This window comes from Bos mutus, chromosome 2, assembly GCF_027580195.1.
Source record: "Bos mutus isolate GX-2022 chromosome 2, NWIPB_WYAK_1.1, whole genome shotgun sequence".
NCBI lineage: Eukaryota > Metazoa > Chordata > Mammalia > Artiodactyla > Bovidae > Bos > Bos mutus.
Genome location: NC_091618.1, coordinates 97292232 through 97316776, shown reverse-complemented (window position 1 = coordinate 97316776; position 24545 = coordinate 97292232). Strand labels below are relative to the sequence as shown.

Below are 24545 nucleotides of genomic sequence, written 5' to 3'. Positions count from 1 at the left end.
CACTGTTGAATTTTCTTTTCACACCAATCTCTTGTTTAAATCTGCAGAGAAGCTAAGTTTGAAGATTCTCTGGATGATGAAAAGGAAATTGTTATTGCTAAGTCTTCCTCTGCAGGTTGTTATTTAAATAACAAAAATTTGCCCCATATTGTTCACTTCAAGGCTTCCTCCGTAGTTCTGCTTACCCCACCCTTTTTGAATATTTATTACTTGAATCAAGCTAAGAAAGATCTTTGGACGATTTCCTAGAGATTCATAGCTCCCAGGGACATCATAATTAAATGCACATTCCTTCAAACAAGGCATTGCTTTTTAAAGCCCAGATTTAGAGAGGGATTTAGCATACATTTTAATTTGGAAACTAAAGCTTGGAAACATTTGTGAAATATGTGAAGAGCTGATTGAAATACTGCTATGGAAGTATAAAGAGTTAGAATATTTCTTTAGTCCGTTGACTTCTCTGAAAAGTTTCTCTAAATGTGTTTATACTAATACCTGTGCGAGGAGTGCTGCCTGGAGTGCTTCTTTAAGAGTGGATGTAAAGTTTCTATAGAATTTGACTATTATAGGATAGTGTTGGCTACTTCATGGCTACTGGATTGGGTGTGGCTTACAGGAAGGCCATTGCGAGAATTCATTTCTATTCCAGTACTGCCAGTGTAGTATTTGCCAGTGTATTACTGAAGCCTGAGTCAAGTTGTCTGCAAATCATGGTATGAAAGTTGTTCAATGCTCGACTCTAACAGCTTGATGGTATGTTTCGTCTCAGAACCGTCTGTTTCTGGTGTCCTTTTCTCCCTTCCCCTCCCCGCTGGGCCCCAGGCCTTACCTAGTTCTCACTTGCCACTGCTGTTGGTCTTGCCTTTCCAGTCCATCTTGTGGTACTAAGTTGCCTTGCACTGGGGAGCTGAGATGCTCCTGCTCAAAATGTCTTTGACTCTCACACCGCTCGCAACATTTGTGACGTCTGAGCCCGGCATCCCAGGTGCTCTGTTTTGAGGTCTCAAGGAATGTCTGCTGCTTCCTCTATACACATGCCCACACGCAGCCGCTTGCGATATTTTTATTCCTTGGTATCGTCCATGCCTTTGTCGTGTGGCTCCTGCTCACCCACTCTCCCCACACCTCTGCTCAAGCCACCCCTTCTTGCATCAAAACTTCTCAGTTCCCTTCCAGACTCTCCCAAGGGGTCTACCTGTACTCTTCTGCCCGCCTGTACTTTGTACCTCCACTAGATAACTCTTACCATACACTGCCTTATGCTGTAGTTTGTGTGTGTGTAACAGCAGTCATGCTTAGTTACCATGCAGTAAGCACTGCTGCATGTCATGTCCGTTTTCTCATTAATCTTTTCCATGACTGTAGAAGGGTAGATACTCCTGTTTTCCTGGTTGTAACTGATAAGGTTTTTGTTTTCACACCCCGTCCCGGGGACAGTTCCCTGCACATGGTAGGTGCTCAGTAAATATTAATTAAATTGGATTTAATCACTCTGGAAATTTGAAAGGCACCTTTGCAGTACAATTCATGGGAGAGAAGTTAGGTTCCCTCAGTGTGAGCATAGAAGGCAAAACATTGCCCACTTCTTCTTACCTAATGATCCTCAGAAATTCTGAATTCATGAGATCTGGTACCCTCATCATAATTACAGCTATATGGATTAATTTTACTGTGTAGTCAGTCCCTTTAGATGAGAAGGTGCAGAGAAAATGTATTACCTTTTTCAGTTTTAACTTCTTCTTTAGCAGCTTTTTGAATGTAGAGGCTTGGAGGTTTTCTGTGATCATTTTCTTTTCTATCAAAAGAGCATATTGTTTTGAATATGAGATCATGATTTCCCCCAACCCCTGAGTACTGCCAACTCTAGCCCCCAAGAAATACATAATTGTGTACACACACACACACACACACACACACACACACACACACAGAGTTCTGGGCCCTCACTGTTTATCTCCCTAAAACAATTAACTCTTTCTTCTGCTTTGTCTCATGTAGAAGTCAGCAGGTAAGTGAATGATGGGAGGCTGTATTATGTATTATGGTGTTCGAACAGTGTCTGGGAGCTTGGGAAGCTGGATTCTACTCTCACATAATTAGAGGCCCACAGTGTGACTCTGGGCCAGAGCTGTATGTTTCTGAGCACCCTTTTCCTCATCACTAAAGCCAGGGAGATTGAGTTAATGTGAGATTTTCAGTCCAAAAACCTTTTTTTTTTTGGCCAAGCTGCACAGCTTTTGGGATGTTCACCGTCCAGGGATTGCCCCTGTCTGGTAGTGAAAACACTGTGTCCCAATAAACCACTGGATCACCAGGGAATTCCTGTCATCTTACACTTTTTTTTTTTTTTTTTTAAATTATGGTACACATGACATCACTTACATGTTAAATCTAAAATATGACATGAATTTATCTCTAAAACACAAACAGACTCACAGATGTAGAGAACAGACTTGTGGCAGCGGGGGGTGGAGGATGGTGGAGGGAAGTATTGGGAGTTTGGGACTAGCAGATGCAAACTTAAATATAGACTGGGTAAACATCAAGGTCCTAGTCTATAGCATAGGGAACTATATTCAACATCCTGTGATAAACAGTAATGGAGAAGAATATGAAAAAGAGTGTATATATATGTATAACTGAATCACTGTGCCGTACAGCAGAAATTAACACGACACTGTACATCAACTATCCTTCAAGAAAATTTTTAAAAGAGATTATAGCACTTAAATTATGGCACAGTATCCATTAAGTTGACCATTTTAATCATGTAAGTGAGATTTAAGTACATTCATACTGTGCAGCCATTATACTCTCCATCTGTAGAAGTGTCTCATACTCTTAAAAGGTACTGATTCACCATTTAATGTCAGAATGTTGTTAGACCAACTGGAAGGAAACTACCTAAAAAATACTAAATTACAAATTTTGGGGTTGTAATGGAACCCTGAGCTATTTTGAGCTATGAGTAAACAGCTGCACTTGAACACCTACTGTGTGGGAGGCATCTTACAAAGCATTTTACCTGTACTGATTCTTTTATTCTCACAGGAACCCTCTGACGTATTGCTATTGCTAAGTCACTTCAGTCGTGTCCGACTCTGTGTGACTCCATAGGCAGCAGCTCACCAGGCTCCCCCGTTCTGGGATTCTCCAGGCAAGAACACTGGAGTGGGTTGCCATTTCCTTCTCCAATGCATGAAAGTGAAAAGTGAAAGTGAAGTCGCTCAGTCATGTCCGACCCTCAGTGACCCCATGAACTGCAGCCTTCCAGGCTCCTCCATCCATGGGATTTTCCAGGCAAGAGTACTGGAGTGGGGTGCCATTGCCTTCTCCGCTTTGACGTATAGGACGGTGCTATTCATAACTTAGAAACGAGGAAACCAAGGCGGTGATTTTCTTTATATTTTATATAATCTTTAAAAAATTTTTCTTTTAAATGTTTAATTGGAGAATAATTGCTTTACGATGTTGTATTGGTCTCTGCTGTACAACAGTGTCAATCAGCCATAAGTATACGTATGTCCCATCCCTGTTGAGCCTCTCTCCCAGCCCCCAAGATGGTGATTTTATGTGTCAGAGATGGGCTCACCCAGCTCAGGATGGTGAGCCATGTGAATGCCTAGTAGTGCTGCTCTGGAGCCTAACACTCTCAAACCCTATGCCACGGCATGCTGATCTCACTCCGCCACGGTCAGAGCTGCCTGGCGCCTGGTTCCCACAAGAGCTGCCACTCAAGAGGCTCACAAGGGTACTGCTTACCTCACTTAAGATTTGGGTTTTATTTTAGTTCTTGAGGAGCCTGGGAAGATGACTTTGGCTGTTCTGAAAGAGGCTTTTGCCCTAATCACTTTCTCTCTGTGTTATGAACACATCCAGTGGTTGGGCCAGACTTCCAGCTTACGGGCACCTGTTCAGTCTCCACTAACAGTAGACGGCTTTGACTCAAACTGCAAACGTCCCATAAAAATGCTCTAGTGTGTTGCAGCAAATGTAGTTACAAATTCACACTTGAGTGGTAAACAGCTTTTAAAAATCCAAGAGTTGACTCATGGAAAAGACTCTGATGCTGGGAGGGATTGGGGGCAGGAGGAGAAGGGGACGACAGAGGATGAGATGGTTGGATGGCATCACTGACTCGATGGACGTGAGTCTGAGTGAACTCCGGGAGTTGGTGATGGACAGGGAGGCCTGGCGTGCTGCAATTCATGGGGTCGCACAGAGTTGGACACGACTGAGCGACTGAACTAATTAACTAACTTATTTGAAAGTCATTTTTCTTGAAGGTCTAAATCATAATTAAGGGCCAGAAAAAATCCCTCTCTAAGAACTTGGGGACTTAGAGAAGGTGAGAGAATGAATCTTATTTACTTATTTATTTAATTAATCACTCAATCAATCAGATGCTGCTCTCCCTTGGCCAGAGGAATCAATAAAGGCTACACAAATTTATTGCAGTGATTTAATTTCTTTTGAGTGGTGCTTCTATAGTTTGGGATACCCATTTTTGAGAAAGTCATTAAAGATGGATATTATGTGGTATAAAATGATTAAGCAGAAATGTTTAAAAATTGAAGTACAGTTGATTTACAATGTTGCATTAATTTCTGCTATACAGCAAAGTGATCCATATATATATATACACACACACACACACACACACATTCTTTTATGTGTTCTTTTCTGTTATGGTTTAATCTCAGGATATTGAATATAGTTCCCTGTGCTATACAATAGGGTATTCCCTGATGGCTCAGTGGGTAAAGAATCTGCCAGCAATGCAAGAGACACAGTAGTAGACGTGGGTTAGATCCCTGAGTCAGGAAGATCCCCTGGAGGAGGAAATGGCAACCCACTCCAGTATTCTTGCCTGGCGAATCCCATGGACAGAGGAGCCTGGTAGGCTACAGTCCATGGGGTCACAAAGACTCAGACACAACTGAGCGACTAAGCACCAGCACAGCTATCGAATAGTACCTTGTTGTAGCAGAAATATTTTCTTTCGCAAGAATAACTGACATCTAAGTGCACAGTTTGAATTATGTTATGGTCAGCTAAGGGTTCAAGAGCATCAGCTATGGGGACACAAAGACAGGCTGGAGAACAGTGAGAGACTTAGGCTGGCTGAGGGACCACGTCAAGGTGTCGAAGTGTTATTCATTTCACTTTACAGATGTCCCATGGGTACAGATGTCAGGATTGTCTTTCTCTGAGTAGAAGCCAGCTTGTCTGAAGGCAGGATGAATTGGTAGGGAAGAGAATGGGTTCTAGAGCCAGACTGCTGGCTGGCTTACTGATGTTGATGTCAATGACCTTAACGTTATTGGCCTTAATGTCAGTAAGCTTACTGGCCTTAGTGTCAGTGACTTTAATGTTAGTGATGTAAGCCTTCCTGTTCATGTGGTTGTTGGAGGATTGCACATGGGGTATTTAAACCTGTCTGGCACACTGCTAGTTCTCACTAATTAGTAATGGCTTCTGTTGCTGATGATCAAATTAGGTACTCCTCTCTGTTCCCAGCACTTTCTTATGTAAGGTATGGTGCATCAGGGCAGCTAGCATCAAACTTGGAGTTAGTAGCAACTTAATAGCTGTGTGATCCTTGGCACCTCCCAGCAGCAACTCAATTATTTGTAAAATGAGTATAATGATATTTATCCTACTGGTCTATTGAGAAAAATCCCAATTTGTGAAAATGTTATAAAAATCAAAATTTCTGAAAGTGTTACAAATTTTATATAAAGTACTTTATATAAAGCATTTTAAGTGTTTTCCTTTTCTTTCATACTTTCACAAGTCATTTAATTCTTCAAGTCTTATCTCTCTTTTTTTAAAAAAAATCCCCTTATATTTATTTCTAAGTTCTAAATTTCACTCTCCATCAAGTGTGTTCATAAGGCATAGATCTATAGTGCTAGGAAAGCATCTCTGTAGCAGAAAAGACTGGTACACTATTTCACAGGTTAAGAAGTGCCTCTGACTTCAAGTTCCTTCAATGTGCTGAAAAGTTCCCTCAGAATGTCTAGAAAAGTTTCTTCCTTCCTCTGTATCTACATCTTTCAACATCTCACTTAAAAAAAAATGTTATTGAAATATAGTTGACATAAAGTGTCACATTAATTTCTGCTTCACAGCACAGTGACTCAGTTATACATATATATATAAATTTTCATATTCTTTTCTTTTATGGTTTATCACAGGACGAGTATGTCACTTCTTTTCAAGAGCACTTCAGTAGTCACTTCTTGATGGAAGCCTGCTGTAACATCTAGTCTGAGTTATGATTCCCTGCTCTGGGCTCCTGTTGTCCTTTGCACATATTAGTATACAATAAGGCTGTTTTCACATTATACTGTAATATTTCCTTTTCAAATCTGGGTTGTCTAGCCTACAAATACCATCATCTTGATTGTCCTGTGTGACTGACGAAGAGGATGCTTGTTATATTTGATAGATTCCTTTTTACATTTAATGAATCAGTCAGCTATTTAATATAAACTCACCCCTTGATTTTACAACAGAGACAATCCAAAGAGCACAAACGAGTTGTCCAATATTACACAGCAGATCACAGGCAGATCGAGACTGGAACACAGGTGTCTAGGTTCTAGGTTTTATGTTCTCTCTGGGTGGACGATGAATGATCTGTGCTTGGAATGCCAGCACGATGAAGGGTTTGACACTATCATTGTGGGTAAGCACAAAGACATTATTCCTATCTGAATCTTAATGCAATGTAAAATATTTTAATGGAAATGAATATGAAAATTTCCTGTTCATTAGCAGTGCCTTTTGAATGCATTAATAAGTACATTCTATTTCTCTGCTGATGCCTCTGTAAACCTTCTTTCATGGTAGTTGATGAGTTTAATTATTTTTGTCATGGGTGATCTCTACTATATGGGTCACTGTTTCTGTGTACTCGAGCTGTAATGTGGAATTCTCACTTGTCTGTTAATTTTTGTCATTGCGCTCTCCAGGTTTCATTGCTTCAGACATGACATCAAGACACTCCAGTACACAGTTGTGGTTGATCACACATTATCATGAAATGGGATCGCTGTACGACTACCTTCAGCTTACTACTCTGGATACAGTGAGCTGCCTGAGAATAGTGCTGTCCATAGCGAGCGGTCTCGCACATTTGCACATAGAGATCTTTGGGACCCAAGGGAAACCGGCCATTGCTCACCGAGATCTAAAAAGCAAAAACATCCTGGTTAAGAAGAATGGACAGTGTTGCATAGCAGATTTGGGTAAATTTTTTAATTTACTATTTTTTTAACTTTTGTCATGTTCCCGTTTAGCTGGGTTGCATCTTTTTCTCTCCTAACACTGTTACGAAAAATTTCAGGAATGCAAATTGAAATGGCTTCGTGGTGAACACCTGTGTATTTACCACCTAGATTCTCCCATGAACATTTTACTGTTATCACATATCCAGCCTCCTATTTATCAGTACACCTCAGTCTTTGTACATTTCAAAGTAAACTACAGACAAAAGAGCCCTTCCTTCCAGTGGCTTCAGCATACACACCACTGTATCATTCACTGCAAGTTTTTACTTTTTTCTTTTCAGGTAAAATTTACATGTCACATTAATTGCACAGATCTTAACTCTCAGAGTTTTGACAGATGCTGTAAAGTCCAAATCCCTGTCAAGACAGAAACCTTCCTGTTACCCTAGAAAGTCATTTTGGACTGGTTCAGTTTGTTCCTGCCCCAACCCACCCTGAGAGGCAACCACTCCTGGTGCTTTCTGATTTCACAAGCCTTTACAGAAAGTAGGTACACAGTTAGATAACCTATGGAATGAGTTTATCTTTAAAATGGTATCTAAAGTTGTTCTTCTGTAACCAACGCAAAGTTATTTAAATCAAAGAGGAGGGGAAAAATCCCCAAACCAATTTACCATTTGCTCTGCTGAGATATCTCATTCTTAGGTGGTAGAGTGATTCTTAATGTAGCTTTAATTGTATTATAAATAAGACTTTTCATTTACAGTGGCATTCTATATAAAACCTACTTACCCTAGACCCCTAGAATATTGGCTGAATGATAGGCTAATGAGAACTAAATTGTAATATGGGGTCTTCATTACAGTGAAATATTGGGGATGCCCACTCTACTTGGATAAAAAATGTTTATCTTATTTTCATATCATTGTAGGTACGCTAATAAAGGTTTAGGCAGTATGAGCTCTAATTACATAAATGATAAAATTGTTATTAAACACAATATTTGACATATCAGAAAACTTTCTTTCTTTTGAATCCCTTTCAAGTCCTTGTGTTCACATTGAGAAATTATTTTACAGTGTTTCCAAGTGTGAGAAGGCATGACACTAACACTTTTGTTGTGGCAAGTTGTGGTGTAGAAGGCTGTTAGACTATGCCAGGAGTCGTGAAGCTAAGGTGGTGTGTGTTTCCCAGTTACTGACCCAGTGTTCTTGTGCAGGTCCTTCCATCTGTTTACCTGCCCGAATTGCTGACCTGCTTATACTCAGTGCAGGAGTCGGGGAGCTTAGCAAGGAGGACTTCAGTGTTTGATACTGTGCCTTGTACTTCTCTGGTGTTTGAAACTTTTATAATAGTGTGTTCATGTATTAATTCATGTTACTGAAAGTCAATTATGCCTCACACGATTCTTGTGTAAGATTCAGAAATTTTATAAATGCTTTGCAAATAATCATTTAAATGGTAGATACTGTTATAGTTCAGAGGCCAAGGGAAGATGGGCAGACTGAGGCAGCTGTTGGTTTTGGTTTATGGGACTTGGGAGAAATTTGCAGCAAACCCAACTGATTAATTATTTAATTACATGTATTTTGGCCTACAGCCCTCCAATTGGATTCATGGTTTCAAATACAGCTTTATGTTTTAAGGGGTATTCAGGGAAGTAGATCAGTAGTACAGGAGATTGTTCCTATGCGACCACAATTTATATTAGCTTTTTACTTTATACCTAGAAATTAAGAGTCACAATTACGTTGTTATTAATATTGCAAAACTACCAGTATTTTAGCAAAAATACCAGTATTGTATTTTCCTAACTTTTGATTATAAAAAAACTCAAACATGAAGACTGAAAAAATAGTTTGATGATCATTCATATCCACAACACCTAGATTCAACAGTTACTAAAATTTTGCCAAATTTCCTTTATCTATATGTGACTTGAGTATATATATTTGCAAATTCATTAGAAAATAAATTGTAGACGTCACAATTCTTTACTCCTAAATGCTCCAAAATGAACCCCCTAGAAATACTTCTCTTGCATAATCATACTTTATCACGCCTAAAAGTTACTGATTATTCTTTAGTATCATTTACTATCCATTTTCAAGTTTTTCCAGTTTTTTTGAAATAGGAATTGAGGTACATTTCATTTGGTTGGTTTGTCTCTTTAGTTAGTGTAATTACTGATTATTGGGAAACGAATTACCTCTAAAACTTAGCAGCTTATAAGAACACAAATTTATTATCTCACACAGTCAAGTCAGCAGTCTCAGAACAACTTGGGTCTATGGTTCTGACTCATGATCTTAGAAGGGTAACAGTCAAGCTCAACTCAAGTCTATGGTTCTGGCTCAGGATCTTAGAGGGTAACAGTCATGCCGTCAGTCAGGGCTGCAGGCATCTGAAGGCTTGCTTGGGGCTGGAGGAACCTCCAGGATGGCTCACTCTCATGGCTGCTCACTCACATGCCATGCTCGGCTCCTTATCATATGGTCCTGTTCACTGGGCTACTGGAGTTACCTCCGACACTGTGAATGACCCCAGAGAGCAAACAGGGAAACATGTGCCTTCTATGTCCTAATCTTGAAAATAACACACACTTTTCTGCCTTGTTGTCTTTGATGGTCCAGCCCATGCTCAAGGCATGGGGAAGTGAGTTTCCCCTCTTTAAGGGAGAAGTTTCAAAACACTCATGGGTATATTTTAAAACCACCACAGCTAGCATCTCTATGCCTATTTAAATTGGACTTGTTTTGTATTCTGTTATCTTGACTCTTTGGTTCTGGAAATGGTGGAGGGGCATATATGATTTGGGAAATGTTCATAGTAGCTATGGAATCTTAGGATTGATTATAAAATTAAGGGAAAGAGGAATCAGTCTGAGTCAGATGCAGTTGCCAGTGTCTCTGGTAATTATTAAGGCTGGGATGACATGCATGCTATCTCCCGGCTGTATATGGAGTCGTCATCCCACCCATTCAGAGCCATGGACTGGGAGGAGAAGCATCCTCCACAGATGACTTGAGGGATCCCCACTGAGATACAAAGGTTTACACAGCCTGCTAACTCCACTCTGGCAATTTTCATTATTCTCAGTGTCAGAGAAATCATTTTCAGTTGGTCTGCCTATGCATCAAAAATTCCATTCTCAAACAAACCATGCGTGTATCTGTCCCTTGGTTTGTGAGGAATGTGGGTCTCTTTAGTTGGCTGAGGAATTCCGAAATGAGTCATGGCTTAAGAAAGTGCTTCAGAACCATTTAACATGAGAGCTGTGCTTTGAATCTGGGGTCAGCTTATTGTTCTCTGTACATGTGGCTGTTGAGAAAAAAGCCTGTGGGTTTGGCCCAGGTTACTGTTCAGATGGAGCTTTCCAGGTGGCTCAGTAGTAAAGAACCCACCTGTCAATTCAGGAGACGTGGGTTCGATCCCTGGGTTGGGAAGATCCCCTGGAGAAGGAAACGGCAACCCACTCCAGTATTCTTGCCTGGAGAATCCCATGGGCAGAGGAGCCTGGCGAGCTACAGTCCAGGGGGTCATAAAGAGTCGACATGAATGAGCGACTTAACAATAACAACTGTTCAGGTGAGTGGTCCTTTTTCAGGGATAGAGCAGGGCCTGGAGCAGTCGCCTCTTTGTGTCATGATAAATTACCTCAAAGTCCCTTCTTCAAACGGTTTGAAATTTGTTTGGAGACCAGTGGGAGCTGTACTGGAGCTGAGAGCTTCTTTTGAGGCTCCCATTTAACAAGTGAGTCTGTTTCCTTGTGGATTCTGAACACCAGCTTCATATTGATTTGGTGTATTATTCACTCAAAATCTTTTTGTCTCTGAGGTTCCTATATTAACTTAATACACCCAGGATGTTTCTGGCATCAGCCCTGTTTCCTGCTCTCACCTAAGTCATCACAACAGCACTCCAGGGATGACTGGGCGGGGGACGGGGGTGTTGGGGGGAATATGGCAGTCACCTTGAGTGCCACAAGAGGGCGCAGTTGACTGGGTTGGGTTGAAAACCTTCAGCAGCCCTCTGTGAGAAAGGGAGTGGGTTGACACTGTTGTCTTCTTCCTTTTAGGCCTGGCAGTCATGCATTCCCAGAGCACCAATCAGCTCGATGTGGGGAACAACCCCCGTGTGGGCACCAAACGCTACATGGCCCCCGAAGTTCTTGATGAAACTATCCAGGTGGATTGTTTTGATTCTTACAAGAGAGTCGATATTTGGGCCTTTGGACTTGTCTTGTGGGAGGTGGCCAGGCGGATGGTGAGCAATGGTAGGTAACTGATCTCATATAACGTTGTCCTTGTCTGAGTCCTCTTGATCCTGCTACCTTTAAAAGGGCAAAGGGAATATTTAAGTCCACATTGTTCCATGAATCATATTTGTGAAGCTGTCGGCATTTATATTTGATTTATGGCTGGTCGGTGGAAGGTGCCTAAGGGCAGTCTGTTTCAACTGCATAAAAGGAGATGGTGATAGAAAAAGTATTTCTGCAAGAGACTACATATTCCTTGATTCTTGGTATTTTTCCTTCAGTCCATATTTTTCTTCTTTCCTCCATCCTCATGATTCTGTCTTTCTCCTATTCTTCCTCCTCCTCTGCTCTTTTCCCAACTGGTGTTTATCATGAGGAGAATGCTCAAGTAAATCTAAGGGTGAATCTTGCTATTGTAGATAAGTTTACTTCTCAAGTTTGGATTATTGAGAAGAGACTCAAGTTGCACACTAGGAATTCACTCCTTTGTAAGAAGCAGGCTGTACTTGCTGAGTAAGTGAAGTTTACATCCAGGAAGCTCTGAATAGGAGGCTCATCCTGGTCCTCGTATAACAAAGTTTCATGAAATGGTGGTGTTGCCTTAGCCACTAGGGAAGCACATATTTGTCGATAACTCTTAACCTATATTCCCTACCATAACTTTTCACCTCCGTCTTTCTTATCAGCCAAAAATACCAAAAATGCACTGTTGAACTTTAAGTTTACTGCATTCTGGAGGCAATACGTATTCTCATTCAAGTACAACATGTGTCTCATCTACCCACAAAGTGGGTATCGGAGCAGCATCTCTCAAATCCACTAAATCGACCTCTTCACACCTTCACAACTGGAAGTCTTACTTCACAGAGGACACATCTGGAAATTATTCTCGGAAAGCAGATGAAAATGCTATATGTTTAAACTGATACTCATTTTCAGGAGATGCTCTGCCTTCCTGGGACCCACTGGGATCCTAGATTTAAAGTATTAGAGAATGCATGGAGTCGCAAACACAGGCTCCATCTCACCTTCCACTGATGCTTTCTTGTAATGATTGAAATTCTTGGAGCAACCATAATTTTTGAGAATAACACAGCCAGAGAATAGGAGGTTCTGTGAGGGAAGTGGAATTGGGGTAACATAGTTTTAGTGTGTAATAATTTAGATTGGCAAGCCTTTGGGGTAGCGTTCCCTCCTCTGCACCGCCTCCCCCCCTACCCCCAAGCAGAGTTTAACAAACTCTCTAAGGGTATCAAAGTCCTTGTTTCAGATTAAACATAAGCACGCAAACATTGTAACCTGACAGTTCTTTTAAAGATTTTTTTTTTTTTTTTTTTGGATGGAGTCATGAACATTTTCTTGGTAATTGTTTCTCAATTGTTGGGAGCTACTGACTTGCGTTTTGTGCCATTCAAGCGCCTTGAGAATTGTTTGCAACAGAGTGATTGTTTTGCTGATTTATAAAGTTCTGTCTGAACTTTGCCTGAAATTGCACAGCAACTTCATTTCCCCCATGTCCCTCCCTAATAATTCTTGAGAGGCTTAGAACTGAAAATCAAATTCTAATTAGTTTATCTTAAACAGGTTAGAAATGGATTGGTGTCATAATAAACCATGTGATGGGAAACTTGCCCCAGATGAAGAGGAAGTTAATGTTCCAAGGCCAGGATGGTAGCAATCCAGCTGTGGGTGCTGGAGCTGTGCCAGGCCAGCCTGTGTGATGAAAGCTGAACTTGGCAGAAACTTGGGACTTGGGCTTTGTAAGAACTCGTGTTGCAAATTCGTTCCCTGTGTCACAGGCTTAAACCCAAATGGCTTTTGAAGATCAGCTGTGATTAATAGGAGTCAGTTGGAAATTAGAGTCATTGGTTTAAAATGTAGCTCAACAAATCATAGTTTTCTCAGTCTATCTTCTAACATTATTTCTGAAAATCGTGAAGGGTAGAGGGAGAGAGACTATTTTGGATGTTTTCTGATTTCCTGATCTCCTACTTACATCATGGTTTAGATTGTTCTCTGTTGCCTAAACTTTTGTGGGTTGAGCTACTGTTCTGTGGTTTGATTTTTAGGGGGTGGTTAAGTCTCATTTTAAATCAGCCACTGTCCCTTGACAATGACTAATTTGGTATTTCCCTCTTTCTCGAGTTTCCCTTCTCCCATGAATATGTACATACACAAAGACAGAAATTAGTTTATCCAAACTCAAACTTGCGAGTGTTCAAGGCTGCTTGCAGATAGATCTATTAATATTTAGTATTATTATTATCCCCAAACAGAAAAATGAGTAGGATTTGCCTTTGCCTTGCAACGTTCACGCTTCTTTCGCCTTCTTCTTTATGCAAGCACATATATATTATATATTTTACTTAGTTGTAATTCTGTAATTCTTAGATATAGTTTGTATCTTCTTCATTTGTGGTTTTTTAATGTTAATCTGTTTTCATTTTTGGCGGTCATATTAATGGTCAGTTCATGAATTTAACTGTTTCCATATTGTTAGATATCCTGTCTCCTCCATATGGGGCCGATAGTAGATGTCTTTCTTCATATAACTTTTTCATTTAGGGAATTATTCTTAATCTGAGACAAAGTAGACCTATTAGGTCAAAGAATGTGGATGTTTTTATGGCTTGACGCATATTGCCAAATTGCTTTCCATAAGAGTTGTTCTAATTTACAATATCCCATTCACCCCAGGGTGTGATGTACCTATTTCACTTTCTTACTAGCTTTAAGAACTGACATTAAAAGGATATATATTTTTGAAATTATTGCATATTAAATGTACCTCATTTAAATATATGAATATCTTATCTTAGGAAGGTCATTATAATTATGTGTCCTTTGAGTTCCTGAGTCCATTGTAAAAATTGATGACCAGATAGTTCTCCTGGAGCAATGTGATCCTCAAGTGAACCATGAGTATAAAAATATGTCGCATTTTATATTTTCATGGGAACTTTACATTTCTTTGCTACTAATAATAAACTTCATGCTGTGTCTGTACAGGAAATGAAAGTTCAGTCCATTTTCGCATCTGAAATTATCTCAGTAGTGTCTTTTGGAATTTACTGTTTGTGTTTAGTTTGATACTGAATTTGGAATTGGTCAGAAGGAAAACCATTTTCTCACCTTTTCCGGGTGAACTTTCTATGTGGATCTAAGGCAGGGTTTTGCTTGGATCACTAGTGCTTAAGCTGCAAAGTGTGCAGTAGGATCACCTAGAAACACAGACTACTGAACCGCCCCCACCAAGTCTCCGATTAATAGGTCTGGGGCTGGACCCAGGATTTTGTTTTCTAACAGGGCCCCAGGTGATGCTGTGCTGTAGTCAGCGACTGTACTCTGGAGATCTCAGGTAAAAATGGAACATATTCTATCAGTCTCAATCAGGCCAGGAAATAAAGACTGTCCCTAGGATGCTGATAGAGCCTGTGTACGCAGGATTTCTTGGTTTGTGTTCTGATACGCGAAACTTGCTCTCTTCCAAGCCAAAGCAGGGTCCCTTTCTCCTTTCAGTCTTGTAGCTAGGGCGTGGCCTTTCTTTCTGGAGTTTGGCTACTTCTCCAGCAGCATTCTTCCTTTCTTCCTTTAATATCCAGTTCTGCAGACACACTACTTTCTGGTCACCTGGATTCAGTGTGGCATGGAGACAGAACTTGACATGTGGACACCATAGGTATGTGGGTGCCTCACAGCTCTTCACTTGTGCCGCTTAGCTTTGGGTCTGATCAAAATACCTCTAGTAGCCCCAGCCAAGCATCCTGCAGCCGTTCCTTCTTGGGATCAGAAGTCCCTTCTCTGAAGCCTCAGCTTTCAGTGTTTAGAACCCTGTATGTAGAAACAGCAGAGCTGTGTTGCTCTAATACTGTGGTCATCTGCTTTTGGCTTTAAAAACTGAAATGATCTTCATTGTCCCTCCTTTGGCACACCTTTGATTGTAGCATCATCCAAGCAGCATGAGCCTCTGTTATACCCCTCACGTGTCTCCTCTTCCCTGCCCACAGGAGGGTTCTGCAGACACATTTTTGTTGCCCTGTGACTGGCTTTATTTAGTGATGGAATCCAGTGTGTCAAAAAGCATTTGTATCTTACTGAAAAAACCCTGCTGGCCAAGCTACGTCTCTTAATGGGGTGTGGACTAGGAAATGCTTGTTAGAAGAAGCTTATGTTTGGCACACATGCTTTGGAAAACCTCTTCTGTGAGTCCTTGGACTTGCCAAGGAGCCATGTGTGCCTGTCGTTCCTAAGCACAATGGGCTTGTGTACAGAAACCACGGCTCGCGTTTCTTCAGCAACTTCCCAGTGTGTTTCATGAATTTATTCACTACTTCAGTGTCTATTAAGGTTTGAACAAAGGGGAGAAACATATTAGAGAAATTTTTAAGTATTCAAGTGATTTCTTTCAGGTTTGTCTGAGGCTTTAAGTGTGGGTTTGGGGCAGGAATATGGAGGTGGAGTAGGAAGGAAGGATTTTTTTCATGATTCCTGGAATTTTATGGCCTTGAGTTAAAGGTCTAGACCAGAGGAGGGCAGTTAATTGACCTCACGACAGAATAACGAGAGGCCAGCAGAACTTTACTGGGTGATGTTTGCTGCTTACTGGTCTCTCTCCTTGACACACCTTTCAGAGCAGCCCTCCACCAAGGCAAGCCTCTGTGATGTCAACCTTCTAACAGCCCCGGCATAAAGTGAATGATGCATTCTTCTTCTTGTAAGGGCTCCACAGCCAGCAAATGCTTGGATCTCTAGTGGAGCATCTCCCTCTAGGTTGAGGTATGTGAGATGTAAGGTGTCTGGTCATAGCTTAACTCAGAACATGGCTGCACATCTCTCGTAGGCCCTTTGACGTCTCCTCTGACAACTGTAACGTCAATCAGTATTTTTAGTAGGGCATGACGGGGCAGCAGTCTCTGAATCATTTGCTGTGGCACTGTTTCTTTGCTGGGAATCCCAGTAGTGGACATGACTTTTTAACGGATTTCAGAGGATGCATTTAGTCTTGACTTTGATGTACGTGGTTCCACAGGCCCATGAACTGGAGTGGGGGTGGCGGGATGAGGTCATCGCTGCCACACGTGTACTTTGCTCAGCAGAGAACAGAGCTGTCCTTCCAACTGTGTTCCTGTTTCAGAAAGGTGCACCTCCCTTGGGGAGAAAAAGGGCTTCCCAGCAAGTGCGCCCTGTTGGTTTACAGGTGTGACTCTCTGAAATCTCTGGCAGTGAGGCAGGGTCAAGGGGAACTGGGACTGGAACCCCTTGGCTGTCATCACTTTAGCTGTGAGAGTGCCATCCATTTGTCTGTCAGTCGTTTTTTATGTGGGCCATGGCGTGAAAACGGGGGGTCTGAAACCCTCCTGTGAGGAGTGTTAAGCAAAGTAACACAAGTAGATTTTTTTTTTTAAGACAAGTAACGTTTTTCATATATTTTTAAAAATATATTTATTTGGCTGTGCTGCATCTTAGCTGTGGCATGTGAGATCTAGTTTCTGACCAGGGATTGAACCCAGCCCCTTGCATTGGGAGCACAGCATCTTGGCCACCGGATCACCAGGCAAGTCTCAATAGATACATGTTTTTGAATCTTGTTCCTACCATGAAAAAATGCGTCTCTGAAAACACTGCTTCCCAAGATTCTTTCATACATGTAATGCCTTAATGATCTTTTTCCTATCCGAGTGCCACTTGTACCATTATTTTCTTAATCGTTGGAAATTTTTCAAACATTTCTTTTTAAAAGGAGATGAATGTCACTACCAGAAGTGGGAAAGCCAGTATCCCATGACATTAAATGGAAGATAATGTTAAAAATACATATACAGTTATTTAATTAAGATGAAAAAGTTTTGTCTGTGAACTGTTTTCTCACAGGTCATCCCTGAAGGAAACACCATATTAACTTAGAGATTTTTCAGAAGCCAACCATAAAGCACTCTGATTCAATGTAAAATGGCTTTAGTTGTAATGTTCTAGTTTCTGAAGGGTTTTATAATCCCTGTAGGCATTAACTGTTAATGGTAGCACTCTGTCTGTATGTCGGTGCTGAGGATTCTGCTTCCCTCACCTGTCACTTGGACGTGTCCACGCAAGTTGTGGGGCAGTGGAGAGAGTGAGCCCACTGTTGTGATGAGATGTACGCACTGTCCCATCCGGGGCTTGTTGGGAAGAGATCTAGAATACTAACAGGGAAATGGATTCTAGTTTGTCATTAATTAGCAGTGTGCTTAGACAAGTACATTTTCCCTGAGTGGGCCTCAGTTTCTTCTTCTGAAGGAAAAGAAGGCTGTGATCTGCCTGACTCTAACATCGCATGGATGTATTATTTTTTTCTTTTAATTAATTATTGGATATTAGAGTATAATCCAATATTATACAGCGCAGTGTTAGTTTCTGGTATACCATGAAGTGAATCAGCCATGTGCATACATATATGCCCTCTGTCCCACTCTCCACCCACCTCTCTAGGTCATCACAGAACACCGACCTGAGCTCCCTGTGCTATGCAGCAGCTCCATGCTTGTATCTTTGCCTCACCTTCAGATTGTTCAAATTATAGCTCACTCTACAAACCCTTATCTGCAATTGAAAAAAATCCCCCAAACTTTGAAAGCCAAATGGTTCGGGTATGGAGGATCACAAGGCAGGCCTTGTTTCTGGATGCTTGCATTTTCAGAAAGACCCCTCTGGTGTTTCATGTGGTTTGAAGCCCTGTCCAGGGCATTCCTGAGATCGTGATGTGTCCTGCACAGGTGTTAGAACTAAGGCCTGGCAATTAAGGCTTTTACTTAGAACCATGCAGTGAATTAATGCCAGGGATATTGTTGGTAAAGGTATATCTGCTCCAGAGAAAAATGTCACTTAGATATATGTCCAGGAATAAAACTAATTGTATAAATCAGATACACATGTCCAAAGTTGTAGGGGAAGAGGTTATGGATAATTTCTCTGACTCTTCCCATGGCTCTTGACGTTTCACCCCCCAATGTGAAAAAGCAAGGCCTGGCAGGCTTTGCCCTCCTTGACCACTCTTGGAGAGCTCCTCTCCTGCTGTGCTCCGGGATCCTTTGTTGCTGTACCACTCCTTTGGCACTTGAAGTACTTTGTATTTTTAGTCCCTTTTGCTGAGTGCACGCTGTTCTCTTCGCTGGCTCACGATTTGGCAGTTGCTTATTGGGTGCTACTGTAAAAGGACTGAAAATCCACTTGTTTTCTGGCAGAAGAGGAATAGTTGTAAGTAACTTCCTGCCTCGACAACGAGTCACTTCACAGCCTAACCTTGACCTCTCACCCTGCCCACCACATGTGCACCCATATCAGCCAAGAGAACGTCCCTGCCCCTCTCCAACATGGAAGGATCATTGTAAACCCCTTGTCTTTGTCCCATATCCCCTCCTATGCTCCCCCCGCCTGGAGTGCCCCCTCTCCTTGGTGTGTTCTTGTCCCGTAGTCTTTCTCGACAACTCATCTCTCGGTTCCCTCAAGTCCTGGCTCCCAGAAAGTTTCTTATGCTTCCATGGCACCAGCTTTATGTCTGGTGCTTAAACCACACAGGTGGCGTGGTTTAATTCTCTAAAATGCCCTGAGCACCACATCCCCCACCTCTTCTCCCTACTCCTAGTTTATATTTTTTTCCGTATTCTATTATTTTCATCACCAACATCACATCTTTATTTGTATATCCTTAGTCAGTCCAACCAGTCCACCCTAAAGGAGATCAGTCCTGGGTGTTCATTGGAAGGACTGATGCTGAAGCTGAAACTCCAGTACTTTGGCCACCTGATGCGAAGAGTTGACTCACTGGAGAAGACTCTGATGCTGGGAGGGATTGGGGGCAGGAGGAGAAGGGGACGACAGAGGATGAGATGGCTGGATGGCATCACCGACTCGGTGGACATGAGTTTGAGTGAACTCTGGGAGTTGATGATGGACAGGGACGCCTGGCGTGCTGTGATTCATGGGGTTGCAAAGAGTTGGACACGACTGAGCAACTGAACTGAAGTGCAAAGGACAGCCTCTGGATCACACAGTTTAAGGGATTAAAGTGGTTTTTAAGCCAATTTGGAAACTAGCAAGTAAAACTTAGAACGTCTATCCTTGCCTTTCAAGATATATAAAGGGGTAAAATACAATTTTTTTTTTAAACAAGATTCCCATTACCTAAGCAAAAAACGAGAGGGGCTTGTCTTATCTTCCACTAGAGTTCCTTGAAAACTGAGAGCATGTCTTATACTTTTATCATCCTCGGTGTTTAGTATGATGTTCCACACATGGTTGGTATGTAATATACTTTGAAATAATTGCTTTCCTTGACCAGAGGGAGTTCCAGATGATGGTGGAGTTTAATCCCAGACTGATTTTATTCTGCGGAAGCATGATCAACATTAGAGGGAGAGAGTCAACCATTTGTCCAATGGTTGACAAGAGATGTGACTAACTCCCAGACATAATGAATTAAAGTCTCTTTAAACTTGATTCCTTTTGTTAAAAATGGCAGTTAAAATTAAAATATGGAGAACTATAAACCCAAAAGAAAACTTAATCTTTGTATAGTGAAATTTACTGTTGAGTATTCCCAAATTCTGTTTTAAAAATCGTTAACTGTACTTTTGCATTTACATAAAAATTCAACTTCATAGTTGTATAACCCTTCCCAAGCTGGCTAGGCAAATTACTCCCAAATGGCTATCATGCTAGATTTTTAAAGAATGCTAAAGTAGGCACAATCCTACTGTTTCTTATAAATTAATGTGGCCCTTATAAAGGTATAAATTATCTTGCAGGTCTGTGTTCAGCTCTATTTTATGTGATGTCTCCTAGTAATATGTGTATTGAAAAGAATTAAAATATTTTTTGAATGCTTCCTAGGGACCTGACTAGAGCAGTAGTAGGTAAGGCCTCTGAGATGAAGTATCTTAAGTCGTCTTTTGAAAGCAGGGATTTATGCCCAGTCTGAACTGTTTATGATTTGCCAGGAAAGGTGTTAATCCACTGACTAGTACACGTTACAAACACAGTCAAGCAATGTGGGTAAGTTAGATTTAAAAATATCAATTATAATTTTTAAATCTAATTTAGACTACATTCCATTTTTAAAATAAATCTATGAAGTTTAACAAAACTGTAGTATTTAACAGATGTTCCTTATCATGACTAATGTTTTCCATAAATGGTTTGTATTTATATGGGATCTTTTAGAACAGCTTCACAGTGTTAATTTCTTTGACAAATGAAAAGGAGATTGCAAAACAGTTATCTTCCCGTCTGTGCCAATAACCGATCTCGTAGGTATTTAGGAAGAGAAGTTACATGGAGGGAGAGGCAGTAAACCAGGGAATCTACTAGCCGCATTGTTGAGGCCTTTGATGATGGAAGAAAAGTAATGGATTTCCTGGGTTTTATTTCTATAAAGAATCCATTTTCTCATTCCAAATCATTTCTTTAAATTTTTCTGTTTGTGGAACTACTTTTCTTTGCAAAGAGTAAGGAACTGATGTAATTTTGCTAAGGAAAAAGATTTCCAAGGCATTGAAAACCATGCCGGAGCAGAAATTAGCCACTTTCATAATTGCCTGGGAGTGAGGAAGAGTTCATTCTTTTTAGCCATTCTTCTCCTTTCCAATGACTGTCCTCCGCATTTTATTTTGTGCCTTTGATCTAAGAGGAAATAATAGAGCCATCAGACAGACAGCTGTGAATGACAGAGGGTACTTAGAACATACTGGATGAATGAGGAAATTGCATTTCATATTACATATTTGCATCCTCCGAAGGGGATGGATTATTTCACAGCAGTGACTTTTTCCCTAATAACAGAAAGGGGTATTTTGCTGATGGTTTTGGATTATTTACCTCTAGCTCTAGTTCATGAACTGCATTTCATTTCAGTTATGGTTTGAAGTTACTAGAGTCATGTACCTTCTTTAGGTATCTTGACCCTATTTAATCAGAGATTCTCTTTGAGTAGCAGTCACATTTTCTTCTAAACAGTTTTTGCCCTTAAGTCCTCTGCAGGGCTTCCTTCCTTTGCTTTGTTTTCCACGTATTTTTTTAAGACCTACCTGTAGCTTTTAGGATCATCTTGAAGTTTGAGAAAGGTGATCAGTACTTTTTCTTTTTTTTCTGCATTGTATCCTGTGATGCCCATCAATAATACCCTGGAAACCTCTATTCTTTTGCTAACCAACACAATTCTTGTCCATGTATGAAGGTATTGTGGAGGATTACAAGCCACCATTCTATGATGTGGTTCCCAATGACCCAAGTTTTGAAGATATGAGGAAGGTAGTCTGTGTGGATCAACAGAGGCCTAACATACCCAACAGATGGTTCTCAGACCCGGTAAGAGTACTATGCTTGCTTCATTTCAGAGCTATACTGTCCGTACACTTGTATACAACTCTATACATACCAGAGTTTCAGCTGGTAGAGTGATTTGTTCTGTTGCTTTCTCTCCCTATTTTATGTAAAAGGGCTTTAGACCTAGTAGAACAGGTTCACAAAGTGGTCTCATTCTTGAAAGAGCCACATCGATAAATCTTGATAACAAATGACAATATTCACAAGATTTTCTACCCTTGACCAGCTCCAGGAATTGGGAGAGTCATTACTATGCCACTAGCCCTAGGGCTGCAGTTTCACCTGTAAAAGTCTCACCAAGAGACTTGAATTAATGCTTTTAAATTCTTTTCTGTCTCTGCATATCTGAAATTCCAAACATAGGCTGTTTAATGCTGCCAATCCTTAATTGCTGTTGTTAAGTAGTAATAACAAATCTTAAGACATTGAGAAATGACCCTATTTGCATATTTCAGTATTAACTCTTAGTTAGTACTATGGCTTTTAATACTCATAAAACCATCAAGGGGTCCAGACTGGTGTATGTAATTGACTTGATAAAGTCAGATGGTAGCATTAAGACACTCAAGAGTGGCTTCTTTACCAGTGGCCAAGGCTTTGATTATTGTGTAAGGAAGATAGTAATAATATCACAAGACCTGCAGAGCCCTGCAAAATGGTTGGCATAACATCTGTCCAGTTTCTTATTCACTGTGGTGTTGGTTCTTTCTCTCCTCAGACATTAACCTCCCTGGCCAAGCTGATGAAAGAATGCTGGTATCAAAATCCATCTGCCAGACTCACAGCCCTGCGTATCAAAAAGACTTTGACCAAAATTGATAATTCCCTAGACAAATTGAAAACTGACTGTTGACATTTTCATGGTGTCAAGAAGGAAGATCTGACATTATTGTTGTCCAGCTGGGACCTATTGCTGGCCTGACTGGTTATCAGAACAGAATCCATCTGTCTCCCTCCCCGAATGGCTGCTTTGACAAGGCAGACATCTTACTCGGCTGTGTGCTGGGGAAGACACCAAAACCACCCTAACCTCGCTCAATGACTGTGACCTGGGCATTTCACAAACTGTTCACACTGCAGAGACTTAACGTTGGACAGACAATGTTGCAAAGGTAGGGAACTGGAGGAACACAGAGAAATCCTAAAAGAGATCTGGGCATTAAGACAGTGGCTTTGCATATCTTCACAGGTCTCCTAGACACTCCCCACGGGAAACTCAAGGAGGTGGTGAATTTTTAATCAGCAATATTGCCTGTGCTTCTCTTCTTTATTGCACTAGGAATTCTTTGCATTCCTTACTTGCACTGTTACTCTTAATTTTAAAGACCCAACTTGCCAAAATGTTGGCTGTGTACTCCACTGGTCTGTCTTTGGATAATAGGAATTCAATTTGGCAAAACAAAATGTAATGTCAGACTTTGCTGCATTTTACACGTGCTGATGTTTACAATGATGCTGAACATTAGGAATTGTTTATACACAACTTTGCAAATTATTTATTACTTGTGCAGGTAGCAGTTTTTACAAAACTGCTGCATGCATATGTTAAAGCTTATTTTTATGTGGTCTTATGATTTTATTACCAAAATGTTTTTAACACTATACTCTGAAATGGACATTTTCTTTTATTATCTGTTAAATTCACATTTTAAGTGCTTCACATTTATATGTGTGTAGACTGTAACTTTTTTTCAGTTCATATGCAGAACGTATTTAGCCATTACCCACGTGACACCACCGAATATATTACTGATTTAGAAGCAAAGATTTCAGTAGAATTTTAGTCCTGAACGCTGTGGGGAAAATGCATTTTCTTCGGAATTATCCATTATGTGCATTTAAACTCTGCCAGAAAAAAATAACTATTTTGTTTTAATCTACTTTTTGTATTTAGTAGTTATTTGTATAAATTAAATAAAATGTTTTCAAGTCAAAGTGAATTTTGTTCAACATAAAAAAAATCTACATATTATAAGGCATTTTCTTATGGAAACAGAAGCACAAAACTAATTTGTAAGTCAATTTTGCATTTAAAGTCTACTAATGAACTTTAAGGTTCTAAGGAGGATGCCCTCCATCTTAAATTTGGTACCAGAAAATTTAAACTTGGTAGGGTGGAAGGGCTGCAATTTTATTTTTTTCTTAGGTTTGTTACCCCCACTACAAAGCTGGGGAAACTGACTGACTGACCTGCCTCCTTAGAAAGAGACTTGTGAATGTAAGTGGAAAGAAGAAGGTCGAAGCATTTTGTTTTGTGTAAAGATGCTGTGTGAGGGAAAGCAGTCTTTGGCATCTTACCTACCTTTGCTGCTTGGGGAGAGTTGGTTGTTGGCTTTTTTTACTTGTGTTCAATGGGGTTTAAAATGTAGGGTTTAGAGTAACTCAGAGTAGAGGTGTTAAAATTCTGGAATGTTCACCAGAGGTAAGTTAATAACTTCATTAGTATACATTTATGTGGCGAGTATATATTAAGGTCACATTTAACTTAAAAAATTGTGGTAAAACACATAACAGATTTTACCATCATAACCATTTTTACATATACAGTGCAGTGGTATTCAGTCTATTTACACTGTTTTGCTGCTGTCGCCACCATCCAGCCACAGAACTCTCTCCATCCTGCAGAACTGAAACTCTGTTAGATGATAGCTCTCCATTTCTCACTCTCTTCAATCCTTGGCACCCATCATTCT

The 24545-nt window shown here is 40.6% G+C and overlaps 1 protein-coding gene across 2 annotated transcripts in view; it reads left to right on the top strand.

Annotated features, from left to right (window-relative positions):
- Positions 1-23787, top strand: part of ACVR1 (activin A receptor type 1) — a 131148-nt gene extending 107361 nt beyond the window's left edge. For both annotated transcript variants that reach the window (XM_070357314.1, XM_070357307.1), the window contains 4 exons: positions 6981-7256; positions 11317-11514; positions 21704-21834; positions 22571-23787. In XM_070357314.1, coding sequence (XP_070213415.1) covers positions 6981-7256; positions 11317-11514; positions 21704-21834; positions 22571-22705 — 740 coding nt within the window. In that variant the 3' untranslated portion in view covers positions 22706-23787. The remainder of the gene's footprint in view (positions 1-6980; positions 7257-11316; positions 11515-21703; positions 21835-22570) is intronic.
- The last annotated feature ends 758 nt before the right edge of the window (positions 23788-24545 follow it).